The sequence below is a fragment of the Typopeltis vanoorti genome, chromosome 18 (assembly GCF_054136105.1).
Source record: "Typopeltis vanoorti isolate ZY-2024b chromosome 18, IOZ_Tvanoo_1.0, whole genome shotgun sequence".
Taxonomy (NCBI): domain Eukaryota; kingdom Metazoa; phylum Arthropoda; class Arachnida; order Uropygi; family Thelyphonidae; genus Typopeltis; species Typopeltis vanoorti.
Window position 1 is genome coordinate 4,524,207 of NC_143566.1, and position 25,930 is coordinate 4,550,136.

Sequence of the window (25,930 nt, forward strand, 5' to 3'; positions counted from 1 at the left end):
GCTGGGCAAGAGTGTGGTTAGCAGGGGTGTTAGAGCTGGGTTCTTTACTTTTAGAGTGTTAAATGAGTGGAATAAGCTGCCAGAGTCTGTTGTGGGTGCTATGACGGTGAATGAGTTCAAGACAAGGTATGATAGATACTGTGAGAATGTAATCGCATAGTTGTGTGGACATGATGTTTAGGGCTTCCCTCGATGAGTCTAAGGACTCCTGGAGTCGCCCGAAATAATAATAATAATCTTTATATTAGCTTGGTTTAATTGTTTATCAAGTTCCTCTTCTTTGTGTGAGATGCTTCTCATGTTCTATGTTGCAATCTTCATTATGTGTTCCTTTTTCCAATTTCGTTTACCTTATCTTCTTTTGGTCTCCCTGATAATCCATCCAGGTTTTCTTTGGATGAGACTTGAAAGTATATTGAATTTCCCCAAGGCAGGTTACTAGCCCATCGCTGGGTAAGTCCAGTGGTAGGGATGCTATGTAACACCTCTGGACAGGCAGAACTAACATTATTTCAGGTTATTGACTTATAAATGTTTTCATTATATGGAAGATGGGAAGAGGACAAGGGATATCTGTGGAAGTTAAGTTTGTGTGTTACCGAGTGAGTTTAGAGATTTTTTTTTTTCTCACAGAGCTATGAGGAAGTACACCAGTTTGTCTGGTGAATGCATCTAGTGTGAATGAATTTAAAAGATAGTACGACAGTACGTGTTAGTTTTCTGTGGCCTTCCTCAACGACTCCTCGACACTAGAGGTCTCAGATAATAATAATAATAACTCACAACCTTGAAACCTTCTATAAACATTATTTATTGTAACAACCCACTTCAACTAGCAATGGCTTGCTAGTTTCAAGATGAAATATTTCTAAATAAATTTCTAACATTTACTATGTTTATGTGTTAAAAGTATATTCATTGCATCTTGTTGTTGGTTCTTCTATGCTTGGTCCTTCTATGGTGTATAGAAGGAATCTGCATCTGTCTTCAGGAACTCATAGCTGAGATCTTTTTGAGTAGAAATAGTTCTGATTCAAATCCATTACTCAAATGTTGATCTTTTGTTGAAAATGGACAGGACAGCATGTCCTGTCCATTTTCTAATGCCACATGTGGTTTGTTTTTATAGATTTTGCATTGGAAATGGTATTGTGTTTTATTGTAGTTAATGCCAATTTTCCAAATTGAAGGATTATTATTAGAAACATGTTTAGCAGACTTTTTCAAAAAATTTGTGGTTGAGTAAAATATTTTAAGATGTTTGCATTTCATCTGTGCATACATTTAAACAAGATGGGTGAAGAAGGAAATATAACTGTGGCAATACAGTGAAGTTCTCATATAAATGCATTAAGAATTTCCATGTATTTTGGTATTCCACAAATAACAATACATGTTATTTGTGGGATTCTTAAATATAACATGAGTGTTATATTTAAGAATGCTGGTGGTTAGTAATCGTCAGTAGTGTTGATCACAAGGGGAAAAACAAAGGAGTTCAATAGAGGGCTTATCATGGATATCTGTCTGGTTGGAGCTACACTTTTTAAAAACAGCAGAGCTGACATTTCTCAAAAGTAGAGATATATTGGGTGTTTAATCAGTGGAAAAATTCTTTGTTTGTCTAGGAGGTGTAACTGTTGGCCTGAAACAGGGATGAGATTACTGTTGTCTCAGAAGGCTTGTACAGACAAACAGAACCCTATGTGCAGCAATTGACCAAAGCATTTAATGAAGGCTGTTCCTGACCCATATCTCACCAAATGTGTAGGGAATTTAAGAGGATTGGTATTGACAGTTGCATGCCTATATGGAAACACTGATTTCTGCAAAGTTTCTAATTCGGTGGCCAGTATGTGTATAAAGAAGGCTTCTATCACTTACAGCATAGGTTACTTCAAGAGTTTGGGATCAACTCCAGTTCTGTACTTTTTTAAAGGTGTCAGTTCTATTTGGTATCAGTACATCTTGTTGAAGGTAACAATGCTTGCAATTCACATGTATGTTTAGGACAAATCATCAGATCACTATGGAAAATAACCTGTGAACCACAAAATCTTTGGTTCACAGGTTTAGTGAGTCATATCACCAGACCTGATCCATATGGATCAGGTCTGGAGATATGAAGGCTGACAAAATATGACTAGAGATATGACTGACAAAATCTCTTTGTTTAGCAACGTTTTTTTTAATTGTGAGGTGCCATTTCCAGCTATCAAGTTGTTTATGCACTGGAAATATTTGGTTTATTTTAGCTTGTTCGAGAAAGAGAAGAATCTGAACACGAGAAGTGGAACATCTTAAAACATGCAAGAGATGAAGCAGAGCGTTCTGTTGCACTGAGTGCACAACTTGGGTTGAAGGAAGCTCAGATCTCACATCTTCAGGAGGAGTTGGGGGCAGTAAGTTTGAAACATTGAATCACAAATGAATATTTTGTTTAGTTTTTTGGATTAATGCTTTTTATTTGAAATATGCCTATGAAATGCCCTTAGTAATTTTTCTCTTTTATGAGCAATAATTAATAATATGTACTGCTTTAGAGCAGTATCTGAATCATAGTGTTTTTATAAGAATTTTAAAGACTAGTTAAAAAAATAAAAATAAACTGGAAAAGTATAGATGAATAACAAAAATTCAGTTCTTTGGAGATGACTATTCAAATCTGCTTTCTTATACACTTTATATTAGTATTCTTGAACCATTTTCTTGAATTCAGCTATTATGTGTATATTTAATTTTTTTTTTTCTTCTTTTATTATATGCTCATTTTATAAATATACAACAGCCTTTTGCATTTATTCTCTTACCCATACCTCATTTAAAACACCATTGGATTATTCCCAGAATAATGGCATTATGATAATTGGTAGTTCAATGAAATTAAAAATGATTGCAGTTATCAGTAAGCAATAATTGGTTCAAGTGGCATAGTATAAAAATATCTTTACTTTGAATCCAACAGACTTGTGAATTTCTTTTCTGTGTAGCATGGATGGATATATGCAAATATCTTTAGCTAAACAATTTTCATTCATCACTTAAGGATAAAAGGCAGATAACCAAAGGGGAGTCAGGAGAGATCTCCATAGTTTGTAAGCAATGTAGAGAAGTTACGAGTAATTCTGGTCTAATCAAATCTTTACCTTCCTTTGGTGTTCCTTATTATTGCGATTCCATTTGTATATTGACTTAGCTGACTAAATTGCATTCTTTATTGGGTTAACATCAGATAAATATAGAAGAGCATGATGAAATTTCATCATGCTGTATCATCAAATTAACCTTACTAATTAAAGATGTCAAGAAACTATATTCTTAGTTTAATTCTTTATCCAAGTGTAAGCAAACAAAGTTTGCTCCTGAAATAATTTGGACTGGGCAACTCATATATAGAGGCTAATGACTTCACATTACTTGCCTTAGTATCCCATAATGCAAAGCACATCCTTACCGACATGTATAATGTTGTGCATTATGTGAAGGGTCACTAACCAGACCGGGTTCGACCTTTATTTAGGTCTCATCGGTGGGAGACAGACCCAGAAGTGATACCAAGGTTACCAAGGAAGTAATGCAGAAGTCATATTTCCATATACAAGTAGCCAAAAGATGTTGCACCTTATTACTAAAATATCCTGGATTGAGATAGATGTTGGAAGTTTTTCCACTTGATTTTACTATAAATTAAAGATGCCAAGAAATTATATTCTTGATTTAATTCTTTATCCGAGCGTAAGCAAAAGCAAAGAAAGTGTGCGTGTGAAGTAATTTCATGACTGGGCAACTCGTATATAGAGGCTAATGACCTCACATCGCTTACCCATAATGCATAGCATTATACATGTCTATAATGTATAAAGATATATGCTTTGCATTATGCGATAATAAGGCAAGTGATGTGGAAAAACTTTCAACGTTTATCTCTAATCCAGAGTATTTTAATAATAAGGTGTGACACCTTTTGGCTACTTATATATGGAAATAAAACTTCTTCATTATTTCAATCTTGGTATAATTTCTGGGTCTGACTCTCACTGATGAGACCACAATCAAGGTCAAAACCGGTCTTGGTAGTGACCCTTCCCATAATGCATAGCATTATACATGTCCATAAGGATATGTGCTTTGCATTATGGGATGTGAAGTCATTAGCCTCTATATATGAGTTGCCCAGTCATGGAGTTATTTCTGATTGGGCAACTCACTTCACATGAACTGACTTCACATGCAAACTTTGTTTACTTACACTTGGATAAAGGATTAAACCAAGAATATAATTTCTTCGCATCTTTAATTTATAGTATAACAAATTAACCCATTTGAACAAGTTTCCCTGTCTTGTCATCATTATCATCTATTTTTTGTCTCCAATGCTAGAAGAATGCTTTCCCCATAGTCCTCCATTCTATGCCACTAAATTTTTTCAGGGAAAGCTGATACAAAAAAATGAAACTCAGACTCAATGAAATTAAGAATAGATACAATGCACCATCAGTGTAAGAAGTATCAATGAAAAAGAGGTGGAACTAGCAGAAGAATTGCAAAAATGCCATGATTGGCATTACCAAAACAAAGATGACTAAAATAGGTGAGATAGTCATGTAACATTTATCAAGGAAAGGAATAAATAATTACAGTAAGCAGCACTAAACACAAAGATGACCTTGGTGAATGCCATCTCAAGGATAATGGGGACAATTTTCATAGTACAAAATTGGACAGTGAGACATTTGTGTGGTTGTTTAAGGTATACAGCTAAATGACTAGTAGGAGATCTCACCTAGCCTTGAAGGAATGTTGGGAACTGACCAGAGCTTCTGAAACAGAGTACAATCCTCACCTTCTTGTAGGGGATTCTGTTAAATATCTACCTGGATACCAAACAATTAGGGATGGTCAACAAAATTCTATATTGGCTTGAAGTACAAACAAAATGATTGTGATCAAATGATGTGCTAGTTGGGGAATTAACAGATGCATAAGGTTGTTATTATTTTTTTCAAGGAACTAAGGCAGATGATGAATCGGCTAATAGAACAAATTCAACCTTGATAAGAATTTAAGATTTGGAAAAGAAGTGGAGGTTGAAGAATTTTAGTAATTACAGTATTATATTCCTTAGTCTTCTATGGTTTGAATTCATGACACTGACATTAACTATATGGAGACTGAAATAAAAATAAATAAATTAAATAAAGAAATTGCTTTTTTTTTTATTAATTCTGTTAGTTTGCATTCCTTTTGAGATGTTTCTGGATCAAAAGTTTATATCCCAAAGAGTTCTTCCGCTATGTGGCAAGTAAAAGGAAGAATGACTTTGGAAGGATAACTTTAGTGGGTGCTGATGGTATTGAGGTGACAAAGTCAGATGTAATAGTTGAGTTACTTGAGTGATCACTTTTCAAAAGTCTATCACCCAAGTGAGGATATCTCTGTACCTGTAGCAATAACTAATGTGAGAATTGAAGCTAAGAAATCAGAGGTATTTAATATATTGCAAAATTTAAATGCAAATACTGCTGTAGGTTTAGATGGAATATCAGTTCAGGTGTTGTGCGAATATGCAAAGGAATTGTCAACCCCTCTTACTTGGATATTTAACTTAAGTTTGAACTCTATTATGGTCCCTAGGGAGTGGAAGTTAGGCAAAGTGGTTCCTATGCATAAGGGTGGCTCTAAAACTGTCGTAGTTAATTACAGACCAATCACCATCTCAGGAGTAGTGGTAAAAGTATTGGAAAAGTTAAAGACAAAATTCAAGAATGGGTGGATCAGGATATGATTCTCAATAGAGGCCAATCTTAGCAATCTATTAACTTTTCATAATAGAATGACATCTGAGTTGGACAAAGGAACTGGCTGCACAGTGGTACTTCTGGATTTTGCTTAGGCTTTTGACAGGATACCCCATGGAACACTTATGCAAATTGGAGCAGATGGGAATGGATACTAAATTGGTGATATGGATAGGAGAATGGCTCAGGGAGAGATACCAGAAGGTGGTGTATGACGGAGCTGAGTCCAGGATGAGGCAGGTGACCAGTGGTGTGCCTCAGGGCTCTGTGCTTGGACCATTGTTGTTTAATTTGTATATAAATGATATAGGAAATAGCTTAAAGGGAGATATACAGTTGTTTGCTGATGATGCAAAGTTGGGTAGCGAAAAAATCAAGCTGATGTTGAAAGTTTGCAGGATGATTTAAATAAGCTGGTAGAATGGGACAAAAAGTAATGGATGTCAGTTCAATGTGGAAAAGTGTAAAGTTATGCATTTTGGGATTAAAAGATTACCAGCTGTGTACTACATTGATGGAACAGTACTTCAAGAGATTGATGAGGCTCGGGACTTAGGGGTGTTGGTAGATAGGGAGATGAAGTTCAGGGGACACATTGCTAAGGTGTCCAAGATTGCACATAGGATTACTTGGTTGTTGAAGAACACATTGACATCCAGAGATAAAGAGGTTATTATTCCCCTTTATAAAGCATTGATTCTTCCACGTTTGGATTACTGTGCTCAGGTCTGGTCACCTGGATTCCTTGGAGATGAGGAGGCTGTGGAGAGGGTTCAGAGAAGAGTGACTAAGTTGGTGAGTGTTGTAAAAAATGCTCCCTACACTGATAGATTGAGAGCTTGTGGATTGCAGAGGTTGGTTGATAGGCAGAGAAAAGGGGATATGATAGAAACATTTAAATTACTGGAAGGTTTTTATAGGATTGATGCTGGGGAAATGTTTAAGCTCTGTGATAGTGATGGAAGAACCAGAGGTCATCCCTAGAAATTAAAGAAGAGTGTGGTTAACAAGCAGGGGCGCACCAGTAGTGTCTAGCGCCTGTGTGCAAAACTTTAGTTGGCACCCCTATACCCTCCCACAAATAAAAAATCACTTTATAAAAACGTATCAGTGAGTTAAAATGAAATACGAAATATATTAATTATAAGTTTATAGAACCAAAAGTAGAAATTACAAAAAAAAAAAATCTATAAAAAACAATAAACATACAAGAATACAGAAACAAAAACAGCAAAAATAATTTGGAATAAAATAAAGTAATTTATGTTATTTGGCAAGGAAATCATTTGCGAATTGCACCTTATATAGTTTTACATAAATTAACAGATAAACTTGCAGTTTTATAAAAACAAAAATATTAAATATTTTTTACAGAATTAAACTAACTATATTTTATTTGGCAAGAATCACTATCATTTGTACTTTGTATAGATATAAATATGAAACAGATAAACTTACAAGTATATCAATAGGAACATATTAAGCATTATTAGGTAAATAAATATTTAAACAGAAAGAAAAATCACTTAGTGAATTGAACTTTTCTAGTTTTCATTAATGAAAATTCTCGAATAATATCATGTATATCAAGTTGATCCAAAATATCTGACTCTATTGATATAATGACGAGATTTGAAAGTCTCTCTTGTACCATTGTGGAGCATAAGTAGCTTTTAATAATTTTAAGTTTAGAAAAGGACCGTTCGGCAGATGCTACAGATACCGGTAATGACAGAAGAATCCGAAGAGCAATTGTAAAGTTTGGATAAACTATGATTAAGTCGTTTGAATAAATATACTGAATTATCTGATATATATCGTTTTTAAAATTAGAAATAAATGGCTGACAGTGTAAAATTTCTTTGCATAAATCGTCTGCATCAATATCTGAATGATTCTTATGTGTTAATTTTCGTTGTAACTATTTACAACAAGATAATAAATATTCTTTATTTTGTGAAGTACATAACAAATACAAAAACTGAAATGAATTCATATGTTCTTTTAATAAAGTAAATCTTTCTTGCAAAGATTCTAATGTTTGATCTGTTATGCAGAGAAAAAAATTTACTTTAAATGAAATTTATGGATCTACTATATTTTCACTTTCATGTTTGTAATCAAATTGTGTTATCTTTTTAAGTCGCCTTAGTGGTCAATGACTACAAAATACAGATTCTGCGTCAAATTTTGTTTCAATTAATTTTGAGCTTTCCACAATTTCTTTAAAAGTTTCATCAGACCTATAATCATTTAAAAATTGATTTAGATCATTCAGTGCATCTAAAGCAAGTTAAAATTGATTTAAAATGTCATACCAAACTCTAATACAACAAATAAATGTAAATATAGCAATTTTTTCACCTAGACATTTTGCCTGATATTTGGATTGTTCGTCCAGTTTTGAAGAGTCATTGCAAATTTCAAATGAAGCATCATACACTTCAGGTAAATATTTATAAAGAGGTTTTATGGCATCAATTCTGCTCGACCACTGTGTTTCAGATAATGGCTTTAAGGTTAAATCAGTTACATGAGTTAGTAAACATGAGTTACAGAAGAGGAAAAAATTTATATAACTCTTGTACTATATTAAAGAAACCAATAGTTTCATGATTGATATTCGCAGCGTCATTAACTATCAGGTTTAGACTATGATTTGAATATGGGACATAAAATGCACGGGGATTTAAATCTAAAATTCTTTTCTGTAAACCTATATTTGTGCCGTGCATATTAGAGCCATTATCATAGCCCTGACCTCTTAAGTTATTTATGTCTAAATTTAATTTTTTCAGTAAATCAGTAAGAAATATTGTCAATCCAGCTCCTGTAGTATCTAAAATTGAATAGAATGCTAAAAAGTGTTCATGTATTTCAACACTCTTATATCCTGAATTGAAATGAACGAATCTGATTATCACACTTATTTGTTCAGTATGTGATACGTCTGGAGTACAATCTACAATAATTGAAAAATATTTGTTCTGTTGACACAGGTTAATAATTTTATTTTTAATATTTGATGCCAATGAAGTGAGTATTTCATTTTGAATTTTATCTCCTAAATAGGATGGCATATTTTTAAAGTCAGGATCATTAGCTACACGTCGCATGTGTTCCAATATACAAGGATCAAACTTTTCTAACATCTCAATGCATTTTACAAAATTGCCATTGTTGCGATCGTAAAATTTATTACTTTTACCACGAAGAGCCAGATTTTGTTTGCCCAAAAACTGTACTACAAAAATTATTATTTTTATAACTTCATACCAACGTTTACTTTCATTATCTAAAACTGTTTGTTGCAAATGATCAATACAAGTTTTATTTCTTAAGGATGTAATCAATTCTGTTCATTTTTTGTAATTGTTCAAATGATATAAATTTTTTTCATGAAGATTCAGGTACATTACAAGATGTTGCCTGTCATTAAATCCCAGAATAAAATTATTATGTTCGGAATTGTAAAGTTTGAAAAGTTTGCAGCAAAAGCAATAAACTGCGTTTTTTTTGAAACTGAATAAATTAACCAATTTCTATTGTATTCTTTGCCATTTTTTAAATGCTTTTTATAATATGCATGTGAAAAGTTTCGTCCTTAAGAATCGCGTGAAAAATTAAAATCTTTAATTTGTTTAGGACCCATTTCTAAAATGGCTTGTCTTGTTGTATGAGATTTTGTTTCTTGTCAAAGTTCGTGATCATCAAAATTAAACACACTTATTGTAGTAGATTCTTCACTTTCCGAATGATTGAAAATGTCTTCAGTATCTTCACTTATTGTTTCTTCTCTATTGTCTTTGGGCGCCAGATGAGCGACAGTTTCTTCAGCATGTTCACTATCTTCACTGGAATTCTTTTCCAACTGACTGAGTGCATCGAAAATATCCTTACTGCAACCAGGAACTGGGTCCGAGTCATTCATCGTTAATTTTTTAGTGAAGTACCGAGTAATTCTGGAAGCATTTCTCTCTCTTTCTTCTTTCCGTTTTCTTTTATTTATTAAATTTTAATACCCAGAAAGTTTCGTTTTCTTTTCCTTTTGGGACATCTAATTAAAGAAAAAAATACTCAACTCTAATACATTTTGTTATTAAAATGCTTTCTGCCCTAGTGATTCCAATTGGAATCACTAACTTTCTTAGCTTTCATAGCCCAATATTACGTTGGGAATGATTTCAATTCTGAAATGATTCACTTGCAATGAATCATTTCAGAATTCCTATCCTGAAATGCATTTTTCAGAAAAATACTTGATACTGTTGCTTTTTTAGACCTAAAGACAAAATAAATAGAAAGAAAAATATTTTTTCACTTGGAAAAAAAATTCAGGTCAGAAAGGGTTAAAATTCGAAATTATGTATATTTTTTTATAATATTAATAAAAAAAAAAACTTAGTACAAAACAATTTTTACAATGAGTATTCCTTGTATGAATTTACTAAATAAAAATTAATATTAAAAGAAAATGTCGAATTATTAAAATATATATATATATTAATTTCTTTAGCGACATATCTAAACGCGTGAAGATTTAATTTTTTCATGACAATTTAACAAAATTAAAAAATAAGGAATATATTACGTTAAACGTACAAGAAAAGAATGAATAACTTACCTTAGATCTTAGTTCAAATTCAAATTTATTTCTTGTCCTTGTTATTACTGATGCACTGCACTTTACTGTCCTATGTCTAATTACAAAATCTTACAGTTGATACCTTTTGGATTAGTGATACGATAGAGTATGTACACCATAACAGCAGAGTATAGAATAAAGTTAATAACTGCAGCAGCTTTTCTTAAATATGTTTAGAGCAAATGCCAGTTTGAACAAGAATAAACAAACTGAAATGCATGTCATCCTGTAAACAGTAAACTCACCAAAGTTCAAGTTTTTACTTCTTTACGCTAAACTACCTTGTTAGAACTAGGAACAGAATAAAATAAGATCTTAGCACTTGGGGTGCTTGCATCTGATCTGACAGAAAGATGCTAATTGTTAACATGAATATTCTTTAACCTATTATTGTATAGGTTGAAGGTCATGAGTATCTGCGTGTGAGTATATTAGGAGTGCTATTTCGCACTTTTGTTGCTGTTAGTTTGGTTTATCATGTTATGCAAAGATTTGTGATATTTGACCCTACAGAGGTCCCGGCAGATCTAACAGATACTTGTTAATTGACATAGATGTTTTATTGTCATGACTAGCTGCGCGTGCATATGTTACGAGTGATATTCCGCACTTTTTTTTTTTTTTTTGCTATCAGTTTGGTTGAACACGTTTTTTGTAAAGGTTTGTGATATTTGACAGTAAATTGTATCTGAGAGATACTGCGAGCTCCGATGTCAGTATAGCTCATAAATGTAAATGCTCAGATTATTCATATGCTGAACAACAATGTGAAAATACGGTGCATAATATTTATTAGAAATCTAGTAATGCAGTTAGTGTCAGAACAAATAAAAAGGCATTCAGAAATCTCTACAGGTGTGAATTGGTCTTTACACCTGAAACTTCATCAATTTCAGACACAGTTTGAAGAAAATTCTAATGATGAGATAGATACGGCTCCCTCGACAAACAGAAAAAGAAAAAATATCTTATGTGCTATGCATCCAAAACGAGTCGCTTATCAAAATATTTTTGCAAGCATTGTAAAAAGTACATATGGTATGAAAATTAACACAAAGAAAACAAAAGTGATGAGAGGCTCCAGGAAGTATCAAGATGATGACGAAAGGAGAAAGTGTAGAGCAAGTGAGACAATACAAATACCTTGGTAGTATAATACAAGAAAATGGAAAATGTGACATGGAAATAAAAGAAAGAATTAACAAAGGAAATATGCCTTTTATAGCAAGAAAAATTTGTTTATTAATAAAATGAATAAAAATCTAAAGAAAAGGCTTATTAAGTGCTATATTTGGAGTATGACCTTGTTGGTCATACTTCAAATTATATTGGTCAGAAACATGGACAATTAGGAAGAAAGAAGCTAAAATGTTGGAGGCATTTGAAATGTGGTTATGGAGAAGAATGGAGAAAATAAAGTGGACTGAAAAAATCACCAATGAAGTATTACAAGAAAGGGTTGAAGAAGAAAGGAATTTACTAAAGACCATAAGAAGAAGAAAGCATAACTGGATAGGACATGTATTAAGAGGAGACAGCCTACTCAAAAGAATGATAGAAGGGAAAATTGAAGGAAAGCGACCAAGAGGAAGAAGACGACTAACGATGCTTGATGATATAATGGGAACAAGAAGATATCAGGAAATGAAGGAGGAACAAGAGACAGAGGAAATTGGGAGAAGAGAATCTGCTGAGTTATACCATTGAACCTGTCAAGAGACAGAACACTAATGATGATGTAAAAAGTATTATGCTTTCAGCATAGCAATATTGTTTGCGATGACTGTTATGACAGTTCTGTAAATCCAACTATTGAAGATTCTGATTAATTAATGTTAAATGCATTTGTTTAGTTTTATTTTCTTTCATTATCGATGTTTGCATTATTTTGTAACAAAAATTTTTATTCTTTATACTTCTTTGTTTCAATAATTTCTAGATTGTAACTGCAAATAAATAAACCATCATCATCAAATTCCTGACAGGTACCCTCAAGGGGTGTACAGGATATGATAGTACTACATGAAAAATTTACATCATTACTAACTTCCTATCTACAATTTTCCTCCAATTCAGTCTGTTACTTGTCAAGACTCCAACATTATCAGCTCTTATATTTCTATCGTCTAAGGCATTTTGTACTGTATCAATCACCTATATCTTGGTCTTCCTCTGGGTCGTTTTCCTGCCAACCTGGCAGAGAACATTTGTTTTGCTAATCTTTCCTTGCCCATTCTGCTTAAGTGACCATACCACCTGAGATAAGCTCTGCTAACGCATTCCTGAATGCTGACAGTGTCAAGTTCTTTCTTAATATCCTCGTTTTTTATATGATATTGATATTGATGCCATCTGTTCACGCCTCTAATCTTTCTCAGGACTCTCATATCTGCGGCCTCTAGTCTTTGGTCAAGTGTATTACTTTTGACCCAGCTCTCAGATCCATAAGTTAAAACTGGTTTGAACACTGTCTTGTATACAGCTAATTTAGTGTTCCGACTAATTTCTCTCTTATTCCATATGAATTTATTCAATTGACTGCCTACCATACCAGCTTTGTTGATTCTGTTGTCTAATTCCATATTTAATTTACCATCTTCACTAAAAATGGTGCCTAAGTAGCTGAAATGTTTTACTTGTTCCACAGGTTTTCCGTTCACAACGCAGTTGAAAATGTCAACTGCGTTGTGAACAGAATTCTACCTATTTTCATTGTCTTTGTCTTTTTAATGATGACCTTCATACCATATCTATTACAACAGTTATTCAATTTAGTCAGAGAATCTTGCAAACTTGTAGAGGATTTATTTAGAAGTATAACATCCTCCACATAAAACAAAGAGCTGACATTAACATCTCCAATTCTGATATCATTTTTAATACCACTTTCCTTCATAATGTGATCCATATAGATAATGAATAACAGAGGGGATAATGTACATCCTTGTCTGAGACCAGATTTAACATTGAACCATCTCCCTGTACTTCCTTCAATTCTAACTGCTGACTTACAACTCAAATAAAGACTAAGTATTGCTTGATATAATGCCCCATTGACACAATATAACTGTAGAATATTGAATAGCTTCTCTCTTGGCACCTTGTCACATGCCTTTTCCAGATCGACAAAACTTAAATACAGATCTTTGTTATATTCCCTTATATTCCCATGATTTCTCTACTATTTGTCATAAAGTATAGACCTGATCCTGACAGCCTCTATTTGGCCTGAATCCAGCTTGTTCTTCACCAAGCTTTTCTTCCACAATTCTTCTCAACCGTTTCTCAAGTATACTTGCATAAATCTTGCCAGGAACACTCAGTAGGGAAATACCTCTGTAATTCTCACATTCAGTTTTATTTCCCTTTTTATATATGGGTAATATGAGAGCTCTACTCCAATCATCGTGAATTGGCCCCTCTGTCCAGGCCTTTGGAACTACGCATTGCAGCCACTGTAAGACTTTTATACCACCATATTTCAGCATTTCTGGTTGAATATCATCTACTCCAGCTGCCTTTCCACATTTCAAGCCTTTGATTTCTTTTTCTACTTCAAGTATGGATATGTATTCCTGACTGCATGCCTGGGCAGTGTTTTTTACCACTGTGCTGTCATCACTGCTTGTTTCATTTAGCAAATTTTCGAAGTAGTTACTCCATACTTCAAGGATATCTTTTTCTCCTGTTTTCATGTCACCTTTATCATCTCTAACTACTTTTACAGCACTCTTTCCTCCATTTCTATGCTTCTTCAACAACCTCCAGAATATTTTGTCACCTTCTTGATATTTATTTTCCATGTTCTTGCCAAAGTGTCCTCCCATGACTTTTGTTTAGCTACTTTTATACAGTGTTTAGCTTTCTTATTTGTCTCTGTATTCTTTTTCTATGAGTACAATCAGACTTATTTGCCAGGAACTTTTGATATGCTTTCTTCTTTTCCTTCACTGCCTCTTTAACTTCCTGTGTCCACCATGGAGGTCTGATTTTTCTATCCTTGAAGACAACCTCACCACATGCCTCTCTGGCTGAATAAATCAGTGTTTTCTTCAAGACTTGCTACTGATTCTCCACGGTTTGGTTCCTGTTCTCAAACCCTCGTATTTTTTCTTCAGTAAGCTTTGCGTATTTTAGTCTACAGTTCACATCTGAGAGTTGCTAGTATGTATAAACCATCATGTATTATTGAAATAGAGAGCCAAAGGCATATTTTTTTATCATACATGTCCTCTTGAACAGTGCTTCTGAAACCTGTGGATGTCATGGCACCCTTTTATAAAAATTAAAATGTTTCACGGCCCCTCTCGAAAAAAAATCATAATTGAGACATGTATTATTATAATATTTATTGTATTTATATTCAATGCTAATTTATATCCAAAAACATATGTGCAGCGAATATTGCAAAAATCTAATGCAAATATTACATTTTTAGCGTCTTACATAGACATTTGACATGGCACATTATCTCAGATTTTTATATAGATAGATATATATATATTGTTATTGTACATTTGCTTATTGTACAGAAGCACATGAAACATAAGACGATTAGTAATAAAGAAAGAATTAAAAACATAAAAGAAGTTTAATAATTATTTAATGTGATGGATGTGTTTCAATACTGCTACACAAAAAGTCAATATCAGTTGAAATATTTGAAATGGCTATTCTTAGATTTCTTCAGTTCTCCCATTGATGAGCAGGACCTATGTTTATTTTTAATTATCAATAACGATGAAAATTCTATTTCACAAAGGTATGTAGATGCGAAAGGAATTAACATATTTAAGGGTGCGTTTGCTAATGAAGGACATTCTTTTGTTGTCAAATCCAAATTCGGATAAATCACTGTTAAGAAATTCTGATTCGAGGGTTGAATCTGCTCTCATATCAATCAGTTCTTCTTGGAATGACCATGGATGATTGCTAAATTGTAGAGAAAGAACAAATGGTGTTCTTATCCAATCATATTGTTTATCTTCATTCAAATTAGGAAAATATTTTTCGAAAAAAACCATAGAATTTGTGAGGTGGTTAATTATTATCCTTTTATTTTCTGTTGATAGTAAAATATTATTTTCTTTAACGAGGAAGAGAAGTAAACATTTCCGTTTTATTATCCCTAAAACATTTTAACCACACAGAAAGTTTACTTTGAAATGCTTGCAATTTAATGCTTAGTGTTAATGTATTAGTGCTTTTACCTTGCAGAGAAAGATTCAATTCATTAACTTTTTCGAAAAAATCCGACAGATAAGAAATGAAACACAGCCAATTTTGATCACAAAAATGAGATGTTAACATGGGATTCTTATCAAGAAGAAAAATTCGTAGTTCTTCTTTCAATATTAAAACGCGTTTCAGAACTTTTCCGCGGGACAACCACCTGACATCTGTGTGATATAAAAGTGTCGTAATTGGAATCCATCTCTTGGCATAAAATACTAAACAGTCTTGTATTAGTAGCATTACTTTTTATATAATTAACTACCGTAGAAACTTCTGATAACACTTTATTCAGCGATTCTTCCATTTGTCGAAATACTAAGTTTTCCTCTATGGATAAGGCAATTGTCTTGCATTCGGATAAACTTTTTGTACTTTGCTACAAAACCTGAAATTCTTTCCGTCATGGCTGCAGCACCATCAGTGCAAATTCCAATGCACTTTTACCAATCAAGTTCATATTCTTTAAAAAAATTATTCACTTTTTCAAATATATCTTTTCCTTTGGTTGTACCGGAAAGATTTCTGCAAAACAGTAGATCTTCATGAATTTGAAAATTATAGAGGTGTCTAACAAAAATCATTAAATTAGCGTCCTGTATATTAAATGTAGATTCAAGCTGAATGGCAAATGCATTACTTTGTTTGATTTGTGAAATTAATGTAGACATGATATTATCGGCAATGCAATATATTCTTCTTTTAATTGTGTTATTAGACAATTAAATTTTTGGAACTTTAGGAATTTTTTTTAAAGGTTCTGATATTTCGGAACCATAGATATTTTCGCAGATTTTCATTGCTGCTGGTAAAACGAGGTCTTCACCAATTGTATGAGGTTTCTTTGTTTTTGCAATTAACAAGGCAATTTCGAAAGATACTTTTACTAATTTGTCATTCAGTTAGCATGCTTTGAAAAACATTTAGTTTGTCGTTTTAATTCTTCAGCCTTTCTTTGAAAAAATGCAATTGTCTTACTCTTATATTCCCCATGAACAGTATCTAAATGGCGACAAAGTTTTCTGGGTTACATGCAATCATTTGATAACTGTTTACAGCAGATTACACACATAGGTTTGTTTGGATTATTATATGAGGTGCAAACCCATATTTCAAATAAGAAGGATCGTATTTTTGAATTTTTTCATGCAACATATTTTGCCTCTTACCGTTTGGTGCTGAAGACGACGCGGGCTGTTCTGGTAAAATATGAAATACTGTCCTTTTTTTTTTTTTTTTGAGTCTGTTTCTGCTTCTTCTGATTGTTTGCTGGATTTTTTTTTTATCAGTCACTTATATATCTCAGGGTTAAATTTTTAATGTGGAATAGATCAAATAATAGCACTACTTACCAATACTGGCAAACAACAGACTAACAACATGAAATTAGTGAATATTACCTGAATAAGGGAATCCCCAGACTAGGAACATTTTCTCTTTTGTGACTTTTCTCCCTTTATGGTTTTATTAAAATGTGCATATGATTCGTGTGGTATTAACTAAAGATCGCGCGACTGAAAGATAAAAGCATAGCTGACAATTGAGTTGAAATGCTAACTCTCTTCAACCGAATTCCATATGTGAAACCTCCATAACATTCACTATATATATATATATTTCTTAGTTTTAACATGTTTACAAATTTTAACACGTTCGGTTGAATTATATTGCTGCCTTGCGAAATCGAACTCTCACACATCTAATTAATAACAATAGTTTTTAGTTAAATACTGTGTTTGTTGGTGCAACATATGGTTTTGCTTGAGTCTATATATACTGCATAGTTTCTGTATGAGGGGACATGTGATTCATTAATTAGTGTCGTTTTTATCTTAGTTGTCTCTAATTGCACTATTTGTTGAGAAATATATTAGCAGACTGCTCATACCTTAATCACTGACATAATAAAAGTATTTGTTTTTCTTGCCTCTGTAGTATAGTGACTGTTGGAGGAGGGTGTGTTGTTTACCGCTGCAAGCAAGTTACTATTGCCCCGTGAATTTGTTTAAGCTCTTTTTCATGTGCGAAGTATATATGAAACTTTTATTGGTAACGGAAAACTAGCTCGGTTGACAGCGATAATAAAAAATAAGTTTTGATATGTATATAAAGTCATTGTCAACAGTCGCTTGATTACGAATGTGTAATGAAAGGGACAGGAAGATTTGGAGCTTCCCCAGAGAGCATTCAAAGTAAATACAATGAACCACTGCTTTGAAATGAAACTTATATGAATAAGCATATATTAATAATATTCATTAAGCGCCGAAATATGCAGGAAGCAAAGTTTGTGAACCAACACCAATGTGTGAATTTTTCCTTTAAAATATAAAAAATAACAAAAAAAAAAATAAATAATAAAAGTTAAATACGTTTCTTTTAAGATTAAAAAAATGTACTTATTCTTAAAACATTTTAAATTTGTTTTCATTATTTCATGGCCTCCAAGGGGACCGCGGCCCACAGTTTGGAAAGTGATGCTCTAGAACAGTGCTTCCCATACTTCTGGATGTCAGGGCCCCCTTTGGAAAAATTAAAATATATCACGGCTCCCCTCGGAAAAAAAAATCATAATATAGACATATTTTATTATATTTATATTCAATACAAAACATACACAGAGAATATTGCAAAAATCAAATGCAAATATTACATTTTTAGCATCTTGCATACATATTTGACATGGCACATTATCTTATATTTTTATATAGATAAATATGTTATTATTGTACATTTGCAGTACAAGCACATGAAACGTAAAAAACGATTAGTAATAAAGAAAGAATTAAAAACATAAAAGAAGTGTAATAACAATGGAATGTTATTAAAACTTTTTAAAATTATTAAAATTTCAATTGTTATTAATAACAATTTAAACACATCCAGTTTAATAACTGGATGTGTTTCAATACTGCTACACCGATATCAAGTGAAATATTTGAAACTGCAATTCTTAGATTTCTGCTTTCAAATGAAACTTATATGAATAAGCATACATTTACTAATATTCATTAAACGCCGAAATACGCAGGAAGCAAAATTTGTGAACCCGCACCAATGTGTGATTTTTTTCCATTAAAATATAAAAAATTACAAAAAATAAATAATAAAATAATAAAAATTAAATACGTTTCTTTTAAGATAAAAAGAATCTACTTAGTCTTAAAAGATTTTAAATTTGTTTTCATTATTTCATTATTAGGAAGAGAACGGTAAAACCACCTTGTACCTTAAATATTCTCTAGTCAGGTAACATATTGCTACCCATCCAACCATAAAGTTGACAGCAAAACACAACAGCAACTCTGACCAATTGCAACATTCTAACAATAGTAGTTGAATAAAATAATTACTTGAACCAACATGTGCATGTTGCCAACATCATTTTGTGTTAGTTATTGTTGTAATGAAAAGCATGATGTCTATCCTATATCTTCATGATTGACATGCTCAGTAATAGAGGCCTGGAGCTCATTTAATACAGTATGGTGGGGGGGGGGGGGGAATTTTGTCATGTTGTACCATCATTCTATATTTTGGTTTAACCAATAAGAATACAATTTGGTCGGCTACATCCCAAATTGCCAGCCCATCCTCGTCCGTTCAGTATCCAAGTAGATATCCAACAGGGTGCACCACGAGAAGGTGAGGATTGGACATTAGGTCAGAAGCCCTGGTCGGTTCTCCGCATTCCTTTAAAGGCTATGTGAAGGTCTCCTCTCAGTTATACAGCTTTGACCCTTAAGCACCCCTTAATAATGATGTAATTTTTTTCATGTAGTACTATCATATCCTGTACACCCCTTGAGGGTACATGCAGGAATTTGATGATGATGATGGTGGGGGGGGGGGAACAAAAAACAGTACTGAATAACTACAACTATATACACTATGGAGTAAATGGGTTTATTACCACGTTCATTGCCAAGCTGAAAATTGGAATTTTGTGTGGTGGTGGCCAAATTCTTTATATTTTGACAACGACAGCCACGCGATAATGCGTGATCAGCCACCCAGTGAGAACTTGCATCACGCGATAGCGTGTGATTGGCAATGAACATGTTAATGAAGAAATTCTTTACACGTGATGATATGTAGATCCACAACTATCGGTGGAATCTCTATCGAATAAAACATTAACAACGATAGGCTATGTGCTCGAAATGGATTAGCGCATCACACTTTTTCAAACACTGCCTGGACAATGTTTTTCATTTTGACAGTACACTATAAACGTAAGAAATTTGCAATGGACTAGTTAAGACCAAGAATGTTGCTTCATTATGTCAACAACATTTTTGTCATCTGTCCAGGAACTAAAGAACATCCAGAAGAATTTAGAACTACTTATATCTATGCCCATGCATTCACATTAGACTAAAATTAGAAGATAACATCCCTATAACCATTTCTGAATATTGTATAGGCAGGGAGGCTCTCTGATAAGAACAAACTTAGAAATGCTATCTATAGGAAACTAGCATATGCCAGTAGATAGTTCCCTGCTACATCCCACCACCACAGAAAACAAAGAGGCATTCTTTGAACCCTCTGTGAAAGTGTATAAAGTTTTAAATAATAATGAGAAGCAGAACGAATGTAATACTATCATAGAATAGTTATCAATCCAAAATGATTAAAAATAAAATCCTTCGCATCCTTCTTGAAAAGCATTCAAGCAGCCAGGACTGTAGTGGTGTTGCCATTCTTTAATATGATGTTTCCCATAGTGTGTTGTACGTATGGAGATATGCGCAACTCTAGGGAGTACGAGGCATTTTTTTAAACTTTTACAGTTTTGTTGCGGATAGGTGCACATCTGCTTTATAAAAGATTAAATTTAAATAGTTCAAACTACATTGTTAGAACTCTCAACTCAGTTTCATTGGTCTCATTAATTTTTTTTTTCTTTCTATTCTATGTATATTGGATTCATATAACTAAATTAAAAAATATGTAATTTCTTATAATACAAATGGTAAAACATGAATATCTTTAATAATTATTTGTTTGAATGCCATATTATAACTTTTTCTAAATTGCCTTTTTCCTGAGTAGGGGTATACCAGTATTGCTAAAATGTTAAAAGGTATGTGGGGACTAAAGTCTGTTTCCCTCACGAACACAGGGGTTTTCATGAGGGAACGAGGGTAAACAGTGAAAAGTCGGTTACTGGAACAAACTCATTGTAAGCAGAAATGAAGGTGAACATCATCGACATAAGTTTCAATGAAAAGAAGTCAAACTGACGGAACAACTAGAGAAGTACCATGTGGACAGAATTAAACAGGTGAGGTCCTGCTAAATAATGAATATGAGATGTCATATTTGGGCAGTAGTGATCAGGGAAAGGAAGGGATAGCAATAATATTCAACACGTTATGATAAACTTCTTAATTGGTACTCATTTTCAAGTGGAGTGATATGTGCAAACATGAAAATAGAGAATAAGACAGTGAAACTAATTTGTTCCTGGAGTCCAACAGAAGGTTCTACTAAGGAAGAGATGCATATAAAATGGAAAACTAGTGTCTCTGTGGAAGATCTAAACAGCAATGTTGGAAATATATCCTAGGCTTACAGAAATGTTTTGGGATACTTTGGAGAAAAAGACAAAGCTAATAATCATGGCATGTGCCTAGATATGCTGTCTACAGGAATCATTAGATGCAGATTTCTGTTCAGATCATGGACTAATCATTAATACAATATTTCAGTGTAAAGATGTGCACAACTTCACATGGAAAGATGCCACAAGGAATAAGAAAAATCTTGTTAATTATGTTATTGTTGAGTGTTTGAGGGTTCATAGTTGAGTGTTCATAATTGTTTTAGGATACAAGAGGCTATAGAAGCTTTGAAATGGAAAGTAATCATTGTTTAATCTTAAGCAGGATAAAAATGAATACCATATTGAAAAATATAGAAGAAGCTATTTAATTTTAATTCTTTAAAAATAATTAATGTTGAGCAGCTTTTAGAGGTGAACTGTAGACTCAACTATAAAACGTTATTCAAGAAAAAAAATGAAAGAGTTCAACAAACAAGAACCAAACCTTGAAGTCTTAATGGCAAACTGAAGAAAACATAGATTGATTCAGCTAGGAACATATTTATTGTTTGCAAGGGTTCAAAAACCTTAACTTCATGGGGGATGTATTAAGTTAAAGAAACAGTCCAGGAAAAGAAGAAAGTGTTGAAAGCTCCTATCAAGGCGGCAGATGTCTTGAGAGAATACACAGTAAACTATAAGAGAGCTAAGCTGTCTGTAAAAGTAGCTAAAAGAAGTCATCAGAAGATTTGGTAAGAAAACAAAGTCCAGTCCCCACCTCCAAATGTGCACCTCATTAGTGGGTATCTGCTGGGTAGAATGAACAAGGATGGATTGGCGATTTGGGACTTAGCCGACCAAATTGTACTATCTGTTGGCTTAAACCACAAATAGATGTGATGGAATAGCATTGTGAGATTTCGTGCTGGCTTGGCCTTCACCTGGATAAATAAGGCTCCTGCTGTTTATGCTAGGGAATCAGGACAAACAGTAAATTACCAGCTACTGGAACAAACTCTGACTCAGTATCTTAAAGAAAATGAATAAACCCAATGTCAGAAGAATAGAATATAGTGTAAAAATAATAATAATTTAAAATTCTGAATATTTTTACAAATTGTTTATGTTAGTATGTTTATTAGTTTTGGTTTCATAACACATATTGTCGGCACTTACGATGTGCACGTTATTGATGTCATTTTGTCAAAATGAAATGTAAAGCAGTTAAAAATTTATGTACTTACTGGATTTGGAGAGCTGTGTTACGTTCAGAAATTTTTTTGTAGTTTAACATATTAAGTGTTGTGTTTTGTGAAGACATTCTCTTGTTGCTAACGGAGACAACATGTCAGCCATTATACTTGGCTTCTCATTTGCCACTTTCATACAGTGTGCATACTCGCCGAGGAGTTTGATGGGTGATTGATAGCTGACAGAGAGCGTTCAGTATCGAGGTAACAAAAACAACACAAGAGTGCGTTCAGGAAGAAAAGAGAACGCAGGCCGACAGATATTTGGGTTCTGAGGAAATTAATTTTTTTTATATGACAGTCGGAGGAAAATTAATAGTATATTCCGAAAAAGGAATCATAGAAATGTGAGTTTTTAAAGTGGGAGGCTGTCAATGAGTATTGGTAAATAAAAGAAGATATTGCTATTGACTTTCTAAAGGAATGTTCGAGGAAACGCTGATTGAAAATTTCATCTGTTGAAAGGACTCCTGATTTTTTTGTTATTTCTACTGGAATAGGAGATGGAATTTAGCAACTTTGATAAAGCAGTAGAAGAAACTTTTTTGCTGGTACAAAAATTGAACTGCATGAGGTAAGAGTACCTATATTTCAGTAAATTCAGAATATCTTACTTCAGAGTTAGGAGAAATAATGTGTACTACATGACGGTGATGAGAAAGGATCCTATGAAAAGAAGAAGAAGAGAATCTTATATCTTCGGAAAAGGGCCTTAACAGAGAAACTGGTTATGAACATTTTGTTATTGTGTAAACAAAGTGTAGTCTAGTGGATGTGATGAAGTATATGTTAAACAAATCAGTAATAGAATGAGTTAGAAAATGGGTGATCTCTTAAGTGTACGATTATTTTAAAAGGTCTTGGATCCAATTAATTTTGTAGTTAGTTATGTAATTTTGTTTGAAGTGTATATGTATTGTTTTTGTTTTATTAAATGTCTAATTTTTGTATTTTGGTCTTGAGTCAGTGATTTCTTTTGGATTCTAAAAGAAACAGTAAAAAAGTCATTGCCCCAATCGGACTAAACCCTTGTGCATATATAAATACACTCGGAAATAGAAATAATTGTTATAGAAAAAATCTCATAAAACTGAGGATAGATTAAATAAAAATTAATAATATTATCCTATCTAAACAAATGACGCATTTGAACAGAGATCTTCTCTTAACAGAGATTAAATAATAAAAATGTCATCTCTAATCAATAGGAACCATCAATATAAGAGGTATTAATTGAAAAGAAAATTGAACTTGCAAAAGAACTGGAAAAGCACCACATGGACATAATTAGCATTACTGAGACAAAGAAGACAAAAACAGGTGAGATATTACTAAATAATAAGTATAGAATGCTATTTTCACGCAATAATGATCAAGGAAAGGAAGGAGTAGTGATAGCATTCAATACCAAACATGAAGATAAACCTCTTGATTGGAAGGCAGTTTCAAGCAGGGCCATAGTTACACTTTTCTTGAGGCTCGCAGGGCCTGTGGTGCTAGAGTGTTTCGTGGGCGCCTCCTCATTGTTTGGACCTTGGTATACCTCTGGGTCTTTCTCCTGCCATTTTGGCATCAAACACCTGTTTTGCTAAACTCTTCTCACCTGTTCTATTTAAGTGGCCATATCACTTTAGATTAGCTCTGCTCACACATTCTTGATTGCTAGCAATGTCAAGTTCCTTTCCAATATCTTTATTTTTAATGAGCTTGCTATTCATGCCATAATTCAGGCCCATAATTTTCTCAGAACTCTCATATATGTGGTATCTAATCTTTTATCAAGTGCTTTAACTTAAAACTGGTTTTGAATACTGTCTTGTATACTGCTAGTTTAGTCTTTTGGCTAATGGCGCTCTTATTCCATATAAATGTAGTCAACAGGCTCCCCATCATACCAGCTTTGCTTATTCTGTTATCTATTTCTAAATTTAATTTTCCATCATCACTAGAAATTGTTCCTAAATAGCTAGTGAAGAATGTTCATGCCAAATTTGTTACAGCTTTTATTCATTTTCGTTAGAGAAACTGGAGACTTGCATTGGATTTGTTTAGTAGTACATCATCATCTACATAAAGCAATGAGCAAAGTTTGATATCCGTTGTTAGATCTAGCATAAGGGTCCTATCATATTTTAAGCCATTCTTCTAAGCTCAAACATAAAGAGACAAAATTACGCAAAGATATGCCTGTACTTTCAAGAAAAGGAGATGATAAACACTTTCTGTAGGAAAAAGCATGTCACAATCTAGTTAGAAAAGAGTATTAAAGTTAAAATTATAATGTATGATTAAATAAGATAACAACATGGAACGTGTAGATTAAAATTGAATTGTGAAAGTATTATAGTCAAAATTCTAATTTGTTAAATTACATGCCTAACATAAAATTATAATGTTGAAAACATAGATGCAAATTATGCTCTGTGCAAAATAAAAAACTCCACATCTACCAGCCAACGAGAGTCCAAAAGGTCACTACCTAATGACGACATGATGACATAACGCAAGGTGAATAAGCACTCGAGGAAAACAAGCATGACGTACTTCCATGAAAGCAGTACTCAAAGAAGGGAGATGTGACGTCATCCATGACAACGAATGGGAAGGAGACATGAATATGAGTAAAGTGCTGAAAGAGGGCGCTTGAAAGCAGAATAAAAGTAACCGTGCAATTTGAAGCTCTCTCTTGATTTTCTGTTCCCGTTCGAGCCTGCATGGCTGAGAAAGCTTGTCACCAGTGAAAAACAACTACTTTCCGTTGCTGTTAGAATGGAGACGAACAAATCTACTTGCAGAATGATGCCAGATTCTCAGATAGAGCCATTGCTAAGCCTAGTACCAAAGTGAAGGCAGCAAAGGACATCCTTCAAGGAAGAAATAAGTGAATCGCAGTAACCATGGAAGTGAGCGAATGATGGATAAGGAAGTCTTGCCATATACGCAGTGAGCACATAGGGGAAACCAAGGAACCCTGCTTTGTAAAGATCAGATGGTAAAGTACAGCACTTTATTTTTCTTATATAATAGTAAATCGTAGAGAAGAAAAGGGGGACAAAGAAAGGAAGAATTCTATATATGTTTGCTCTTAGTGTTCTAGTGAACATTTTAGACTGATTGTCTATGATAGAAGACGTGCTATTCTTAATTTGCACAAAGGGAAGACATGACTTTTGAACAGTTTGTTGAATGAAACTAATAATTGTAGTGCTGTATATGAGCCTGACTTACACTTAAAGTGTGGACACAATAATTACAGGATTGAACTTTGTCCTCTCTATTTGGTTATGAAATAATGTGAATTAATTATGCCATGTGTGAGCCTTACTCATATATAGAGATTGATTGTTGCATAATTTTAGTGAATATTGTTTGATTTTGAGCTTAATTGTGATGCAGAGATATCTAGTTAAGATACTTAAACTTAGTAGATGATGTTTTTGATGATTTCAATTTT

The 25,930-nt window shown here is 33.2% G+C and overlaps 1 protein-coding gene across 6 annotated transcripts in view; it reads left to right on the forward strand.

Annotated features, from left to right (window-relative positions):
- Positions 1 to 25,930, forward strand: part of LOC150096464 (kazrin-like) — a 686,592-nt gene that overhangs the window by 152,261 nt on the left and 508,401 nt on the right. For all 6 annotated transcript variants that reach the window (XM_090408269.1, XM_090408271.1, XM_090408270.1 and 3 more), the window contains one exon: positions 2,256 to 2,402. In XM_090408269.1, the coding sequence (XP_090264395.1) occupies positions 2,256 to 2,402 (147 nt within the window). The remainder of the gene's footprint in view (positions 1 to 2,255; positions 2,403 to 25,930) is intronic.